This window comes from Liolophura sinensis, chromosome 7 (assembly GCF_032854445.1).
Source record: "Liolophura sinensis isolate JHLJ2023 chromosome 7, CUHK_Ljap_v2, whole genome shotgun sequence".
NCBI classification, from domain to species: domain Eukaryota; kingdom Metazoa; phylum Mollusca; class Polyplacophora; order Chitonida; family Chitonidae; genus Liolophura; species Liolophura sinensis.
This window is the reverse complement of record NC_088301.1, coordinates 104184-122722: the sequence shown is the minus strand read 5'-3', so window position 1 is coordinate 122722 and position 18539 is coordinate 104184. Positions and strand designations below refer to the sequence as shown.

The 18539-nt window shown below is 40.7% G+C and overlaps 1 protein-coding gene across 1 annotated transcript in view; it reads right to left on the bottom strand.

Moving 5' to 3' along the window:
* The window catches only part of LOC135469726 (probable 3',5'-cyclic phosphodiesterase pde-5), a 51739-nt gene extending 44942 nt beyond the window's left edge, over positions 1-6797 (bottom strand). Inside the window, exons 1-2 of the mRNA XM_064748291.1 lie at positions 6389-6797; positions 2289-2372 (exon numbers count right to left, since the gene is read on the bottom strand). Coding sequence (XP_064604361.1) covers positions 2289-2372; positions 6389-6542 — 238 coding nt within the window. The 5' untranslated portion in view covers positions 6543-6797. The remainder of the gene's footprint in view (positions 1-2288; positions 2373-6388) is intronic.
* Positions 6798-18539: the final 11742 nt, after the last annotated feature.

Genomic DNA, 18539 nt, shown 5'->3' with positions numbered 1-18539 from the left:
TATTGATACCCCTCCTGTAACGGTTTATAACAGATATTGATACCCCTCCTGTGACGGTTTATAACAGATATTGATAGCCCTCAGATATTGATACCTTTCCTGTGACGGTTTTATAACAGATATTGATACCCCTCCTGTGACGGTTTTATAACAGATATTGATACCCCTCCTGTAACGGTTTATAACAGATATTGATACCCCTCCTGTAACGGCTTATAACAGATATTGATACCCCTCAGATATTGATACCCCTCCTGTAACGGTTTATAACAGATATTGATACCCCTCCTGTAACGGTTTATAACAGATATTGATAGCCCTCAGATACTGATACCTTTCCTGTGACGGTTTTATAACAGATATTGATACCCCTCCTGTGACGGTTTTATAACAGATATTGATACCTCTCCTGTAACGGTTTTATAACAGATATTGATACCCCTCCTGTAACGGTTTATAACAGATATTGATACCTTTCCTGTGACGGTTTTATAACAGATATTGATAACCCTCCTGTAACGGTTTATAACAGATATTGATACCTTTCCTGTGACGGTTTTATAACAGATATTGATACCTTTCCTGTGACGGTTTTATAACAGATATTGATACCCCTCCTGTGACGGTTTTATTACAGATATTGATACCCCTCCTGTAACGGTTTATTACAGATATTGATACACCTCAGATATTGATACCTTTCCTGTGACGGTTTTATAACAGATATTGATAGCCCTCAGATATTGATACCCCTCCTGTGACGGTTTTATAACAGATATTGATACCCCTCAGATATTGATACCCCTCCTGTGACGGTTTTATAACAGATATTGATACCCCTCCTGTGACGGTTTATAACAGATATTGATACCCCTCAGATATTGATACCTTTCCTGTGACGGTTTTATAACAGATATTGATACCCCTCCTGTGACGGTTTATAACAGATATTGATACCTTTCCTGTGACGGTTTTATAACAGATATTTTGTTATCATCTTTATTACAGGGAGTAAAAGTTGTGCATAATGACAAATCTGAGACACTTTGCTCACTATGGAACAATGACCACTGCCACGTAGCATTATAAACTGTGCTTTAAGTCAAAAATCCCTTTGGAATCGTCTCGGGTTGCTGAGGTGTGTTATGTATTGCGTGACAATAGTTGGCACAGTGTTCAGTATGACAAACAAGTTCGTTAAGGAGAGCGGAGAACGGTGGGCCTCTGTCCTGGGAAAATACCACCTGGTAGTTCTTATGTTTCGTTAGCGGCCCGTTTTTCAGAGACAGGTTTACGTGCAACTAGATGATCGATCTAATCAAGTTATACACATGGAATAAAAAACAAGTGGTAATCAAACAATTCCCCACAGAAAAAGGAATATATGACAAGAAAAAAATAAGGCCCTACGAAGTTTGCCGAGGTATTTTACCTACTCAAAGATTTCCTAATCTAAGTCCAGTGCTATGTCTCTCTGTATGATTTATCTTGATTTCACGTGCAGGCCGTGACCCTATTGAAGTTGACGCCGCTTAATATTAAAGAAGCGGATTTCGAGATATCGAAATTTCCTCGCAATACCAAAATTTCATACCTATCCCAAAAACATGCATGTATGACGTTGTAAATGTGTAACTAAAATAATTGTAAAAGTTGAGTTACATTAAATAAATGAAAAAGGCTTCGTTTTTAAAGCATTTAATATGTTAAGTGCATAGGTTTTAAGGGCGTAACTTTTCATGGAGAGAGCTAACAGAATATATTCTACGCGTTTGGGTTGATGAAATACAGTAGGCTTCGCATGCCAAAGTTTTCCGGTAAATAGGCCTGTAAATATGTGGTTGTCAGTCTGGATAAATTTGAATATTTTCGCAATCAGCCAGCCACCAAATAATCACAGGGGTAATTCCTGGGCCAACCAAAACTAGGAATGTATCGAACAACGAGAAAAACATACAATATCTGAAAGAAAGTATGAAAAACATGACAACCAGCACCACAGATCTGGGTTCAATGGCACACATTAGCACGAATGGTCAGGCAGAATACATACGTAGGAACTGACCTGCAAACGAAACTCTACATGTCAAATTCAACCATTTAGGTATCACCTTGATCTCAGCATGTAACAATTTATTACATTAAATGATAATTAACAACTAAAATGTCTCCAGAAAAAGGTGTGTTTAGGGAAACAATATGTTAGGGACATGATCCATTTTAACATGTATAGTTCGTTTTTGATGGTCAGTGTACTAATTGACAGCAATCAAAAGACAAATTCTTACTGAAGTTAGACTTTGACGATGGCCTAGGCCGCTGATCCATTCGCATCTTCATATGGGAGTAGGGCTTTTTAGTATTGGCTGGACCTAAATAAAGTAAACATAAAACGAGGAGACACATAAATAAAACAGCCGTGACATGCAGTACCAGCACGTTAGCTACTTAATAAGTCAAGGTAGTTGAGCTCGTACTACGCATACTACTTAATTACTACTTCCTGCTCTAAATCCGTGTACCTGGGGAACGTGTACAAACTACGTGGTTAAGTAACTGCTCTATGCGTGCACTCTATAGGCTGCCTTAAACGTTAGGCTTCAAACTGTCACAATATCGCCAGGTTAATTTGTATAAAAACGAGGGTAATATTAAACACGCTGAGTTGTCCTGCCGCAAAAAGGAAAAAAAAAACAAACAAACACAAAAAAAACATAGGAACGACTTTCGCACCTGCATGGGGCACCTTACACCTAAAACTTCAAAGGGACACATAGTTTCCTGCCACCATAATGCTGGCCGCCGTCGCATAAGTGAAAACACCAATAAAATAATTAAAATAAATCAAACGGATGTCATCTACAGAGACATATCTCCAGCAGAAGTTTTGTAAACGTTGCTCCTGTATGGCGGTCGTATCCCACATAACGGCAAATGTTTTACTCTTTAAAACTCTGCTTTAGTTGTGACACTTGATTGAAACCACTGTGGGGGAGAATAACAAAGCTGACTGTTCACTATTGGCGAGGATATAGCGCTACACATCCAAGTTTAGTATGAATCTAACAGTTAGTTTGCTTCCATCATAAGTGAAAGTGAAATAATTTTGAGTACGGCGTAAAACACCGATCAGGTAAATAAATAAATAAATAAATAAACAGGAATTTCTTCACGATGTTCAAATGATCTATAGGCAGTTGTCATTGCAGGGGTGTTCATCTGGAACCCTACATAAAAACGTTGCAGGGTTCTCCGTGACATAGTGATTAGCACGCAAACCCAGGACAATAACACTTGAGCCGCTCTTCCTGGCGTCCTCTCCAGGTCGTATGTGAGGAGATCTGACAGCAACTTGCGGAAGGTCGTGGGTTTTCCCTTGGCTCTGCCCAGTTTCCTCATTACATAATACTGGCCGCCGTAAAATATTCTTAAGTACAGGTACGGCGTAAAACGATCAAAACGATAAATAAGTAAGACAATACGAGGTTTGTTTTTTATGACAATAATGACGAATGACACAAAAATATATGCATTTTCCCGAGATTTTACCTCAACAATATAATATTTTACTTTACAGTTACAATAACTTGAATAATATGTCTTTAATGTTCTAAGTCTTTTAAATTTAAGTCTTAGGTTGGTAGTACTTGTCTGATGAGTCTGCTTCCTTTTTAAAGTAAAATTCTCTCTGCTTTTGTGATTTATCCTGTTAAACATGGATGTTTGCCTACCAATTACGTTTATGTGTTTGGTTTACTGACATGTAAATGTAAGTATGAGGTGATAAATACCAATGTGTTCTGGTTGAAAACTGTAATCTCTTAATCTCAAACTAACCATAAAATGTGACACTACTTGAGCAAGCATGCAACTACGTGCCTCATACATAATTTATTATACACAAAACTCTTAAAACATTCTGTGGTTAGGTATTAATACACATTGCATATGTGCTCCCACTTAGAGTACTCACATGTTGTAGTTGACTTATTTATTTTATTTGTTTATTTTATTGGTGTTTTACGCCGTACTCAAGAATATTTCACTTATACGACGGCGGCCAGCATTATGGTGGGTGGAGACCGAGCACAGGCCGGGGGAAACCCACGACCATCCGCAGCTTGCTGCAGACCTTCGTAGTTGATTCTTTCATATCTATTTATTGATACCTAATTAAAATAGGTAATTCGCCAGGTACCTGGCAAACCACATGGCGTAAATCTCAGACTTGTCAACTGGAGTTATGATGTATTAAACCACTTAGCCAGCGTTATTTATCCCTATGCACTATTTAATGGCAAATAATACATATATAGTATATGGTCACTGTATGATAACACTTGTCAGTGCTCGATATGGACGTGTGCATGAAGTGTAATATTTGACAGTTGGTTTGGTTCAGGTGCTGTATGTATTTCTAAAGCGAGTTGGTTTGGTTTATGCGAGATGTGGACGTGTGCATGAAGTGTAATATTTGACAGTTGGTTTGGTTCAGGTGCTGTATGTATTTCTAAAGCGAGTTGGTTTGGTTTATGCGAGATGTGGACGTGTGCATGACGTGTAATGTTTGACAGTTGGTTTGGTTCATGTGCTTTATGTATTTCTAAAGCGAGTTGGTTTGGTTTATGCGAGATGTGGACGTGTGCATGACGTGTAATGTTTGGCAGCTGGTTTGGTTTATGCGAGATGTGGACGTGTGCATGAAGTGTAATGTTTCACAGTTGGTTTGGTTCATGTGCTGTATGTATTTCTAAAGCGAGTTGGTTTGGTTTATGTGAGATGTGGACGTGTGCATGACGTGTAATGTTTGGCAGCTGGTTTGGTTTATGCGAGATGTGGACGTGTGCATGACGTGTAATGTTTGGCAGCTGGTTTGGTTTATGTGAGATGTGGACGTGTGCATGACGTGTAATGTTTGGCAGCTGGTTTGGTTTATGCGAGATGTGGATGTGTGCATGACGTGTAATGTTTGGCAGCTGGTTTGGTTTATGCGAGATATGGACGTGTGCATGAAGTGTAATGTTTCACAGTTGGTTTGGTTCAGGTGCTGTATGTATTTCTAAAGCGAGTTGGTTTGGTTTATGCAAGATGTGGACGTGTGCATGACGTGTAATGTTTGGCAGCTGGTTTGGTTTATGCGAGATGTGGACGTGTGCATGACGTGTAATGTTTGGCAGCTGGTTTGGTTCAGGTGCTGTATGTATTTCTAAAGCGAGTTGGTTTGGTTTATGCGAGATGTGGATGTGTGCATGACGTGTAATGTTTGGCAGCTGGTTTGGTTTATGCGAGATGTGGACGTGTGCATGACGTGTAATGTTTGACAGTTGGTTTGGTTCAGGTGCTGTATGTATTTCTAAAGCGAGTTGGTTTGGTTTATGTGAGATGTGGACGTGTGCATGACGTGTAATGTTTGGCAGCTGGTTTGGTTTATGCGAGATATGGACGTGTGCATGAAGTGTAATGTTTGACAGTTGGTTTGGTTCAGGTGCTGTATGTATTTCTAAAGCGAGTTGGTTTGGTTTATGCGAGATGTGGACGTGTGCATGAAGTGTAATGTTTGACAGTTGGTTTGGTTCAGGTGCTGTATGTATTTCTAAAGCAAGTTGGTTTGGTTTATGCGAGATGTGGACGTGTGCATGACGTGTAATGTTTGGCAGCTGGTTTGGTTTATGCGAGATGTGAACGTGTGCATGACGTGTAATGTTTGGCAGCTGGTTTGGTTTATGCGAGATGTGGATGTGTGCATGACGTGTAATATTTGGCAGCTGGTTTGGTTTATGTGAGATGTGGACGTGTGCATGACGTGTAATGTTTGGCAGCTGGTTTGGTTTATGCGAGATGTGGATGTGTGCATGACGTGTAATGTTTGGCAGCTGGTTTGGTTTATGCGAGATGTGGACGTGTGCATGAAGTGTAATGTTTGGCAGCTGGTTTGGTTTCTAAAGCGAGTTGGTTTGGTTTGTGCAAGATATGGACATGTGCATGAAGAGTATTATATCTGCCGATTCGTTTTGTTCAGGTGCTATGTGGATGTCTGAAGACTTTACTTGGTTAGGTTCAGGTGCTATGTGGATGTCTGAAGACTTTACTTGGTTAGGTTCAGGTGCTATGTGGATGTCTGAAGACTTTACTTGGTTAGGTTCAGGTGCTATGTGGATGTCTGAAGACTTTGCTTGGTTAGGTTCAGCTGCTATGTGGATGTCTGAAGACTTTATTTGGTTATTTTCAGGTCTTATGTGGACGCCTGAAGAGTTTGCTTGGTTTCCGCATCATGTGAAATTCTGCTGAATAACCAAAACGAAGAGTGACGAACATCTACTGTCGCATGTATATCGAGCACTGAGACTTACAATCAGGAAATGAAGAAGACAGTTATAAGATTTCTTACCTGTAATGAGCATATCGTGCACGACATGTTTCTTGTCCCTCCCGGGGTAGAGGGTAGGTCCAGGGCTGGGACCCTTACTACTCGTCCCCTTCCTCCCAAGGCCTGGTAAGGGAGGGAGACGTCTGGCGTTAGTTTGACGGGATGACGACGCCATTCAGATCTGTTTAGCACTGATGGAAATCCTCGGTTAGCTCAGAATGGCTCTTAATGCCGAGTGCATAGCTAGTCACTGCGTGCACAGTTGATAAGTTCCTCTGACGCACATGATTGACACAGGATCCACTACGAGATTTTATGACTGTCTGTGTAAGGTTTCTATAGGGTAGATTCTCTTTAGTAAAGATTTTTCTTGTTGTTGTATTACACAGCAGTGAAATGCGTCGACGCTGTTTTCAACATGTATACATGGGGCAAGAGACTTTCATTCTTCTCATCGCCCGCGATTAGCAGGTATGAAGGGGAACAGCGTTACTGCCGGAGACGTATTCAACTGGAAATAAAAAAGTATGAAAGGGTCACTGACTGTGTTTACGAGTCAATGAAAATATCGTAAAAGAAATAAAGATATCTTTATGATTATTGTCACCTTGTTGGCTGGTGTGGAAGTAAACTGCGCTACGCTTAATAAACCGTGTGTGGCAGTTACCATCCCCGAGTTGCCATTGCGACAATTACCTCTCTTAGTTAGCCGCCACCAACGAGTAGACAGAACCATAGCAAACAAAGCTACTTAACGCGAGGAACAACGCTCTACTTTTCGTCTATCTTAATATGAAAATCTAAACTTTATACCAGAGAGATTGCATCCACGATAATTAATTTCGTGAAGGAGGCAAATACGATGCCGGAATTGTACAATATTACGAGATAATCCGCGTGTGTTGTACTCTGTAAAGACATCGTCATTACTGCAAAGTAAGGATAAAACAACCAGTGAGAGTGGCAGGCACCATATCAACTCCAAATCAGGCCGATGTTCATTCGTACATAGACAGATAGATTTATTTGATTGGTGTTTTACGCCATACTCAACAATATTTCACTTATACGACGGCGGCCAGCATTATGGTGGGACGAAACCGGGCAGAGCCCGGGGGAAAACACGACCATCCGCAAGTTGCTGACAGACCTTCCCACTTACGGCCGGAGAGGAAGCCAGCATGAATTCTGACAAAGAGCATATATACATATAAACAGATATCATATGTTATTGCACGATCAAAGCATTCAGAAATCAACATATGAGAGACTGCATACACAGAAACGAACATAGTTGACTATCCCTAATAGTGACAACACATCCTACGCCTACAGTGTATGAAATAACATAAGTTCTGCAGTACACACAAAAAAAATTGTCCATGTAAACTCTTGCGTAATATGCTTCCCAACAAATTCAAAATAAATATTTTGACGCCATGTCTCCTTCCTAACCGTTATTATACAAAGTAGGTTATGTGTTTACCGGCGTTGTCTTTGCGTGTATATTTTGGATGAATATTTGTCCACAGGTTGTCTATTGGCTAATAAACAGTCTATTAAATTTAAACCCAGCCTTTACAATCCAAGGAATATTTTAAACGATTTTATATTATTAAGAAATAAAACAGTAGTGCAGAATCTCGCCTCTTTGTGAGTATAGGTTGTGAGAGTTAGTATATATTGCAGGTTTTGCGCTCTCGACGTGCCTTTCAGTTGTAACAAAACCCTTTTGAAGGTACTTACATTATGTACCGGTAAATTTTACCAACGTCTCCACATTTTCCTGGACATTTTCTGTAATCTTATTTGATGACTAACAGTACAGTCGGGGCATTAAAAACATGCTAGTACACGGGCAATCGTATTATTTAACCCAAAATGTGATATGATATAGGAGTATACAACACTGCACTGTACGCATTCTCACCGACGCCATCTTACTTTGCTGCCTAATGGAATCGACAGCATCCGTTATTATGTGTCATACATACTGTAACCATGGTAACCGAAGATCCACTGCCATCCCCATCCTCTGGCATTTCCTAGGTTTCGTTTCCTCTGTCTATTCAGTTATAAATGATGGAACACGCTATACCTAACGCAATGTCACTTAGGCAGGTAGGGATCCCTGCTGCAAGCCTCAATGGCGTTACATTTTCTCGCTCAGCGTGTGACGTTTCACCCAGTACGGGGCATTACTTGGGCAACACTGAGCAGCTCCAAGGCAACGTTGGCCAACTGGGGTATAACCTTTGATAGAGAGTTACTTTGGCTGTTTTGTTCGCGTATTAAGTCCGATGACAACACAGCATTCTGAGTAGTCCTAGACCAGTGACGTCTAATAAATTGTAGTTAACATCACTGCATTTTAGTGCCCTAATTCTGCTTAAACCATGGTGCTAAGATTGCAAAATTTGGTATATTTTGGCCATTACATGAAAAGTTAGAATATAAGCGTATCTGAGGTGAACTAAAGTCTGACTTCATGGGTTATAGGTGTGACCATTCTGTCGTCACTGCTCTGGAGACTCTCCTTAACTAGAGGTGTACCCGTACCCCCAGGGACGACGTGAAGATTAAACATGCAGTATACATTATAGTTTTGTAAATGTCGATGCAACAAATGAAAGATTTCGTACATAAATATCAACTAAATATGTCTTCATGTGCGAATCCGAAATTCTACATTTTGAGTCATTAATAACTCACAAACTCATGACACACAGTGACTGGTATTGATAAAACTGATACATCTGCATATTCCAATGTCTGCTAAGTTGGCCTATACAGCTTTGTCGCCATGTTTGCCTTCCCTTCCAAACCTCCCCCACCACCATCCCATCCACCACATCCACCCCCTTCCACTAACTTTTGTGTCTCGGAAACCAAGGCAGAATATATATTCGATGAGTGCTAGCCTAAATAGACACTCTATTCAGTGATCATATTACTTTACCGTTTTTACACGAACATTTTTTTTTATAAAAAAAACCCTACAGCTATAAATCTTTCATTATATGTTGTCTAATGTAGAGAAACTTATTTTTGCTAACCTCTATTAATACAGACTCACCCTTTCATTCTGTCTTCCTTACGAGTAGTCCTCCGCACATGCACGTAAAACCGGCTGGAATATTAATATACGTAAAAATCCAAAATATAATCTACTTCAGTTATATAGTTAATATTTCCAGCTCGTTTTAGACTTTTGTCTAGCATGTTTTACTCAGTGTACCGATAAGGTGAAGTATGGACGTTACATCTTTAGTGTCACGTACCTTCCGCTTACAGTTAGGTCAGCGGAAATCAGCACAAAAAAGTGCTGAAAAGTCACGACTATAGAGGCTGAAGCGTGCACCAGATGTTATTGTGTAACCACAGGGGTGTACACACAACCTAGCCTTTCACACTGCATTCATTAATTAAAATGAGCAAGCTTTAATTTATATCACAATAAATATATCTGTACCCCGTTGACGTAAAACTAGCGTCCAGTCAGAGAAACCAGAGATATAGTGTAGAGTGACAAAGATGGACTTTTCCTTTACAACTGATTCTATTTTATTAGTTCAGATACTCACATGGTAACACGCACTAATCCGGATAACACCACAATAAACCAAAACGATATACCAAATTCTCGCACATCCTCGACTGAATTCAGAACTGAACTGAATACATTCAAAAGGCATAAGAATACATTAAAACGACTCTCTGAAAGCTAGAGGCCTATCGTTCTTACCCGGATCTAGGATTGTATTGGTTTGGAAATTTTGTTGCTGTTCCATTAGCTAAGTCTATATCACTGGTTAGGAAAAACAAAATGGTTTGAGTGTTGTTTTTGTTGTAACCTTAGCTATGTCTATATCACTGGATGAGAGAAACAGAATGGTTTTAGAGTTGTTCAGTTGTAGCCTCAGCTAACCTGGACGAACCGTATGGCTTTCATGGACGGCTTTAACCTGGACGAGATGTATGACTGTCATAGACGGCTTTAACCCGGACGAGCTCTATGACTTTCATAGACAGCTTTAACCTGGACGAGCTGTATGGCTTTCATAGACGGCTTTAACCTGGACGAACTGTATGGCTTTCATAGACAGCTTTAACCTGGACGAGCTGTATGGCTTTCATAGACGGCTTTAACCTGGACGAACTGTATGGCTTTCATAGAGGGCTTTAATCTGGACGAGTTGTATGGATTTCATGAAGGGCTTTAACCTGGACGAGCTGTATGGATTTCATAGACGGCTTTAATCTGGACGAGTTGTATGGCTTTCATGACCGCTTTAACCTGGACGAGCTGTATGGTTTTCATGGACGGCTTTAACCCTGACGAGCTGTATGATTTTCATAGACGGCTTTAACCTGGACGAGCTGTATGGCTTTCATGGATCGCTTTAACCCGGACGAGCTGTATGACTTTCATAGACGGCTTTAACCTGGACGAACTGTATGACTTTTATAGACGGCTTTAACCCGGACGAGCTGTATGGCTTTCATGAACGGCTTTAACCTGGACGAGCTGAATGACTGTCATGGGCTTCTTTAACCTGGACGAGTTTTATGGCTTTTACAGACGACATATATTATTTTAATTCAACCAGTGCAGCAAATCCATCCAAGTAAGACTGGTTAACAGCACGCTATGCACGCTGGCCTCTAACACTGAGACATGACAAAATTCACATGCAAACAAGTTTCTCTTTACACTATTAACACAGACGGGGTTAAACAAGCCCGTAAAATTAAGAGTTTCCTTTGTATGCGACCAATGACTTCTACTAAAAGTACTCTTGTCATTGATAAAGAAGCAGGTGTGCTCGATTCCGATTGGTTTAGAATGCAGCTTTGTGTTCGGAGGTTCAACGGGTACTTGACGAAGGACGGATGTGTCTTCCGAATTCTTCCATCCATTAAACTAACCACAGTCAGTTTGACCCATTCATTTACATTAGCTAAGTTCGAATATTTTCTTATGTGCTCGGAAGGACATATCACGAGAGTGATATTTCAATTTTAAGGGAAAGGCGTCAGCGAATTGATTGTAAGCAGCTTATGAAACAGAAAACCTACAACACTTACTTCTTTATCTAGTTTTCACTCATTCCTCTTCAGTCTTTTTTTTTCACTTTCAATTTGTCTTCAGTCTGCTGTAGGTTAGACATACACAATTCGGACAATTGGGTTCAAGATTTGCCTGCGAACTAAAGGTTAAAGGACCAATGAACACAGACATTTTAGGTTGTTGATACACCACAGATTCCTGCAGTGCTATTTTGCACCTAATTAAATGTCTCTTTTGGATAGAACTGAAGTTTGGAGGTTACTAAGGTAACAAAATAACTTCACATCCAGCAACCATTACTCAAACATGGTGGTCATGCCAAGATGTTTTTTCTCATGTGTTGTAGAGAAAGGTGCAAGCTGCAAGTGGAAGTATGGCACGGTACCACGCCAAAGCTAGGAGATTTTTATTTTTGATTGATTTATTTATTTATCTGATTGCTGTTTTAGGCCGTACTCAAGAATATCTCACTTATACGACGGCGGTCAGCATTATGGTGGGTGGTTTATATTTTTAAGGTTGAAGTTGACAGATTTACTGTATAAAGTATAAGGAACATTAATGTGCTCGTGGAATGTGTCCGATGGACCGGGACAAGTTAGTGTTCTCATGCATCTATAATATCCATGATGAATAGGTAAGCTATTTAGTCTTATTAGAATCAGTTTTCGTCGTTGTTGTCTACATCACTGAAGGATAACTTGTCTACATCACTGACGGATAACTTGCCTACATCACTGAAGGATAACTTGTCTACATCATTGACGGATAACTTGTCTACATCACTGACGGATAACTTGTCTACATCACTGACGGATAACTTGTCTACATCACTGAAGGATAACTTGTCTACATCACTGACGGATAACTTGTCTACATCACTGACGGATAACTTGTCTACATCACTGACGGATAACTTGTCTACATCATTGACGGATAACTTGTCTACATCACTGACAGATAACTTGTCTACAGCATTGACGGATAACTTGTCTACATCACTGACGGATAACTTGTCTACATCACTGACGGATAACTTGTCTACATCACTGACGGATAACTTGTCTACATCACTGACGGATGGGGCAGTAAGCGTAGTGAGAATATTCTATATTAGGTTAGCACTGAACGGCTCTTTTAGGCGTAGCTGTAGTCTCAGTAAACAGTCACTTTTGAGCTACATGTAAAAATTCTATGTTTCGCGCAGCTAATCTGTCACATCGTGAACAGAAAACACCAAATTGTCATTTCTTTATGTTATTTCCTAGGGAAAAACAATACATATATCATGGAAGATGATACGTATTAATAACATTTAGTTTCCTTTTAAATATATCCTAAAGGAAAAAAATCATTTCAACAGCATCCCCACTGATGCCTTTGGACAATCACAGAAATAAGTCTTACCTGTGTGAAGATCGTGCGCCGTCCAGTTGTGCTGGGAATAATCTATCCACACATACTACACGTGTTTGTCATCCCTAAAGCTCAGATTTTGTTTACGGGTAACCTTGGAAACACGGTGTTTCTTTGTATGCCGCTGGGGTGGTGGTCAGCCTCAGCGAGCAAACCCCGGTCGATTGTAGGTGTCTGCATTAGGTGTGGCGCTATACTAAGACTCTTCCCCCATCACAACCACACACTCACACCCGTTCACGTCACCCAGGTGTGTGAAATACAACTGCTGTGTCTGCAAGCACCGAAGAGGAGAGCAAGGTTGGACAGATAGTTCTCCAGCTGCACAACAGAATTATGAACACATTCCTGCATAGCGCAGGAATTAACCTGTCGGTACGTCAATGGACACGCTTTAATGAGGCCGGTATATTAATCAGCGATGGACAAGAGTTCTGTAACCGTGTGGTCTACGGCAGTTGACGGGGAAGGCGTAAGGGAGAGGATCAATAAAGCCAGACCATCGGCGCTCGCCAAGCTGACGTCACTGTGGCTCCCACTGGAAGCTATCACCTGCTGATAATTCATTGCAGGTGTAGACATAACCATGATGTAGCAATCACTAAGTTAAAGGCCATTTACACTCGACAGTTTCCGCGACATACCATGTCAGATCTGACGCTAATTTTAGGCTTCCACTAAAACTGCATAAATCATGCTCAGAAATCATATATCTCTTCAGCATAAGCTACGAAATAAATATTGAGACGTGCTAGACGCTGAAGTAAACTGACGTTCGGTGATTTTCTGCTGACTGCTCCATGAAAGATTCAAGATAAGTTTTTGTCATCACTTCCGATGTTAAATGAAGACTGTAAAACTACTGCCAAGGCCTTATGACGGAACAGGAGTTTTTTTTGCAGTAAATATGTCTAAAAACTGTTCCCCGGGATGCGACGGTTTGCCAGCAGAGTTTTACGTACAATTTTGGCGCCTATTTTCAAAGGTGTTTACAGATGTAGTTAATTGCTGTTTTAACTTGGGTAGCTTAAAAAAACTGGAGGCCCATCAGCTTACTAAATATATATTCTAAGATTGTTTCTAAAGCTTTGTGCAATCGGTTAAAAAATGTGATCGATACAATTGTACTTCAGAATCAGACATGTGGAATACCAGGCCGAATATTTTTGACAATCTCCACATATAACGAAAATACATATGATGATGTTGAACAAAAAGCTTTAAAAGGATGGTTGTTTGACTTAGGCCAGGAGAAAGCCTTTGACAGAGTAGACTAGTATTTTTGTTCAAATGTTTAGAGAAATTTAACTTCGGACCCGACTTTTGTTAGTGGATGCAATTATTATATACTGATATTTTAAGTTGAGTTATTGTGAATGGCCACATAACAGAAGTGATTTAAGCGGCCATTAGAAAGAATAATGAAATTAATGGTGTACGGTTACCCGGCACAAATAAGGAAGCAAGAGTGTCGGCATTTGCAGATAAAACGACTGCAGTTTTATTTGAAAAGAGTTCTGTTAATTAAAATAGCAGAAAGATATGGAAAAACCTCAGGAGCAAAACTCATGTTGTTGAAAAGTTCGGCTTTTCCTATTGGTAACTGGAAAGAAAATAATGTGCACCAAGGTGCGCTTAATGTCACTAAAAACTCTAAGATTTGTGGGGTATTTTTTGGACCAGATCAAAGATAACTCAATTCTGAGCGTGTTTACAGTAAGGTGAAGGAACATGTATCAGCATGGAATGGAAGATATTTGACCCTACGGGGGAGGCCTGTCTTAATTAATACAGTTGCTTTAGCTGTCTTATGGTTTTCTGCACAGTGTACTCTGTTGCCACCTAAATGTGTCAATCAATGTTCCCAAACTGTGTTCAGATTTTTGTGGGATAACAAGCCGGAAAGTTTGAAGAGAGTTATTTTCCTTTTATGTCGTACATAATAAAATAGGGAATTTAGGTCAATACATAAAATAGAATGTGAAATAAAAGCACTTGTTACTCGGCATGTTTAAAAATTAATTCATGGGGTACCAGCGGAATGGAAATACTTTGCCATCTTTTGGTTGGGTTACACATGTTAGTCACAAATGATAAATTAGTGTATTTATTGAAACGAGTAGGTAACTTGCAATTGTTTTATTCACAAAGCAGTCATCTTGTCTGTGATATTTTATTTTAATTAAGATTGCACTGCGATTTCCAAAGTTTGTGCTAGCCAGGTGGTGTTAAATCCTGTGCCACGATGGCTTGTCACCAATCTCCAGCAACGGTATATGTGATAGAATTGGCTTAGAGGGAAGGGGAGAGCGTAGATAAGCGTTTTGATTTTTCTGCGTGTCAATCCGTGAAATCTGGAGGTAACGTGGGAGTTTTTCTCAGATTTTGATGTGTAATAGACCAAAAAGCATACAGGAAGGAGAGAAGTGTAGTTGGTGATCTTGGGGTTGAAGTCCTGAGATTTGGGAAGATGTCAAAACCTATTTCGTTCAACCCTGGAAGCAGGCCTGCACGGACATTGTCGTTAGCTCTGTCTTGTGCTGACAGTACAGCATTCTCCAGTGCTGAGCAGCGGGTGTTATACACGGCCCTGGCTGAAGTGACTGACGTGAAGAAGGACTTTGGTGAGCTTTCAAAATAATTATCTCCGGAAATTATTTTTTGTTCATGTTTCTACAAAGGCTGCACACAGTGCTTTGCTGGATTTGGAAAAAACTGTGCTTGACAAGACGTAGTGGAAAATAACCCCTGCGTATTCAACTTTCATTAATGTAACAGTGCATTGGGCTCCAGATAAAATGCCCGATGAGACTATTGTTAAAGCGCTAAAACCATGTGACGTGTATGGACATAACAAGACCCACGTTTGCAGATGAGGCTTTGAAACACGTGTGCACGGGAATTCACAGTTATAGGTTTAAATGTCACTCTCGAAGCTATGTGCCGAACTTTATTAACTTCTCAGGTGATGTAGTTATGTTTATATACCCGGGACAAGTGTACAGGTGCCGTAAGTGCGGCCAGGCACGGCATAGGGCGTTTGAATGTATGTCTACCTGGTGCTGTAATTGTGATGGGTTTTCCCGCTCTCTGATCCTCACACTGGTATGAACTGCCCTAAAAGCTTTCGTATTGTGATTCCGATAATCATGCTGTAGATAAATGCGCTGCTAATTCTTGGTCTTATGCCGCGACTATTCGAGGTAACGGAGACAAATCAACCCCGTACCCGCCGGTAATGGACGATGACGTCGATGGCCATGACGTCAATGTTGACGTCACGAGTGATTCGAGTGACTCGATTGACTCTGAAAGTGAAAAAGAGGCCGAAATTGAGGATGATGGTATGAGAAGGACTGTGCAGGTGTAGTCAAAGGTGATTGTTCACGTGACCCCGGTGAAATGATGATCGCTGGAGAAAGAGAAAGTGGTAGTTTAACAACAGCGGTTTCGAGAGACCTATATGGGAAAAGGATGAATACCAACCATCTGTGGTGGACCAGAGTGTTGCAGAAAGCACCAGTATGACATGCTCTGGAGAACAGAAGAGTGTAAAAAAGAGGCTAAATTTTACTTCAGTGATGAAGAAGGAAAGGAATGCAGCATTGTGGACGGGTGTGAGAGCGAATGAATGAATGATTATGGCTTAACGCCACATCGGCAATATTTCAGCCATATCGTGGCGAGAACAAGGTGAAAACAGGAGACGGTTAAGGTTTTCGACACGATAGTGAGAACATCAAAAATAAAACAAAAAGTTCGGACGTTTAAACTCAGATAAAAAACTAAAACAGTTAGAACTCGAAAACCAACATATCTTAAAAATAGTACATCGAGAAATCTATATAATCTATATCTGTATATAGCTTTTTTATCTATTTTTTTAAAAAATATTGATGAAAATTAAAATTATATTTTATGATGTAGACCAATGGCCTCAAATAATTTATGACAACATCGCCAGCGATGCTGTCAAATAAATCAAATATAGAATTTCTCCCGAACATGGGCAAAGTCCACACAGTAAACGAAGATATGTTTGATGCCATATTGGGCATCACACCCAACACACTCGGGAGCATTGCTCCCATCTAGTTTGAATTTGTGTGTTAGACGAGAATGCCCAATACGACCCCTTGTTAAAACCACTTGGTCTCTTCGAGACTTTTCGCTAGTATAATTATTGTAGCCAATGACTGGATGAATAGCATGCAGTTTATTATGGACCTGCAAGTCCCATTCACCCTGCCAAAATGGACGAATATATTTAAGAATACTGGACTTCATGTGAGTATAAGAGATTTTAATCTTATATATGGGTTTATTGAGGGCAGCTTTCGCCTCCCCGTCTGCGACTGTATTTTCATGGATACCAGTATGATTTGGTATCCAGCAGAATATAATATCTTTACCTCTTCTAATTAGTTTTCTATGTATAGCTAAAATTTGAAGGATCAAGGGATTTTTAAATTTATTATTCTGTATTGCCAAAAGTCACTGAACGAGTCATTGCATATCATGGCCCTCTGGGCACGCCCAGAAGAAACATATGATGAGACCAGGAGTATCTGGCCTCGGCAGAGAATATTGAAGAAGACGATGGAAGACGAAAGGGAGAGACTGGCTGCTCCATGACACCCGCAGCCGCAGCCCTGTCCTCATCCTTCGACCCGTCAGTGTATGAATTTATAATCCATAAAATTAGCTTTAATTTCAGCAAAACCCTGCTGAATTATAAGAGGGTTTTTTATTGGATTTATTATATACTATCTAAAAAAAGAAACGCATAACCCGTTTTTTTTGCGGAGGTGATGCAGTCTTTTCAATTATGCATAACTAAATAAGAATTGCTATTCTGCAAATATTTTTTTACACAGATTAAGGAAGGGTCCATATTTAGACAACAAGGCCATCAACTTGAGGTAAGACACTCACAATGAGTCTCCCACTTGAGTGGAATGTCAGTATCTGTTGTGACCACCACGGGCACGAATAACAGTTCTGACACGCCTTGTCATGGACTGGATGAGACGCTGGATAGAGGCCTGGGGAATGTTCTGCCACTCCTCCTGCAAACATGCAGCTTGCTCTTGAAGCGTTTGGGGTTGAGGTTGACGTTGGCGTAGACGTCGATCAAGTTCATCCCACAGATGCTCAATTGGGTTAAGATCCGGGGAACGGGACGGCCAGGGTAGCACATTTACATTGTTTTCGGCGATGTAGTCCCTTGTGACACGTGCCGTGTGCGGTCTGGCGTTGTCCTGCTGGAACAACTCCCGCTGAACGTCAATGACAGGTAAGAGGTGTGACTGCAGGATGGTGTCTCGGTAGCGTACGGCTGTAAGATTTCCCTGAACGTGGACAAGATTTGTACGACCAGTATACGATATTGCTGCCCACATCATCACACTCCCTCCACCAAATCTGTCCACTTGGCGTACGCAGTTAGGGGCATAACGTTCGTGAGCACGTCTGTAAACCCGGTGGTTTCTACCATCACGTCTCTGCAATAGGAATCTGGACTCATCACTGAACCAAATGGGTCGCCAGTTGCGTAGATTCCACGCAGTCACGTTGTTACACCATCGGAGGCGATTGGCGCGATGGTGAGGACGCAGCACGATCCCAACATAGGGCCTCCTGGCTCTCAGTCCATGTTCCCTCAGCCTGTTCCGCACTGTCTGA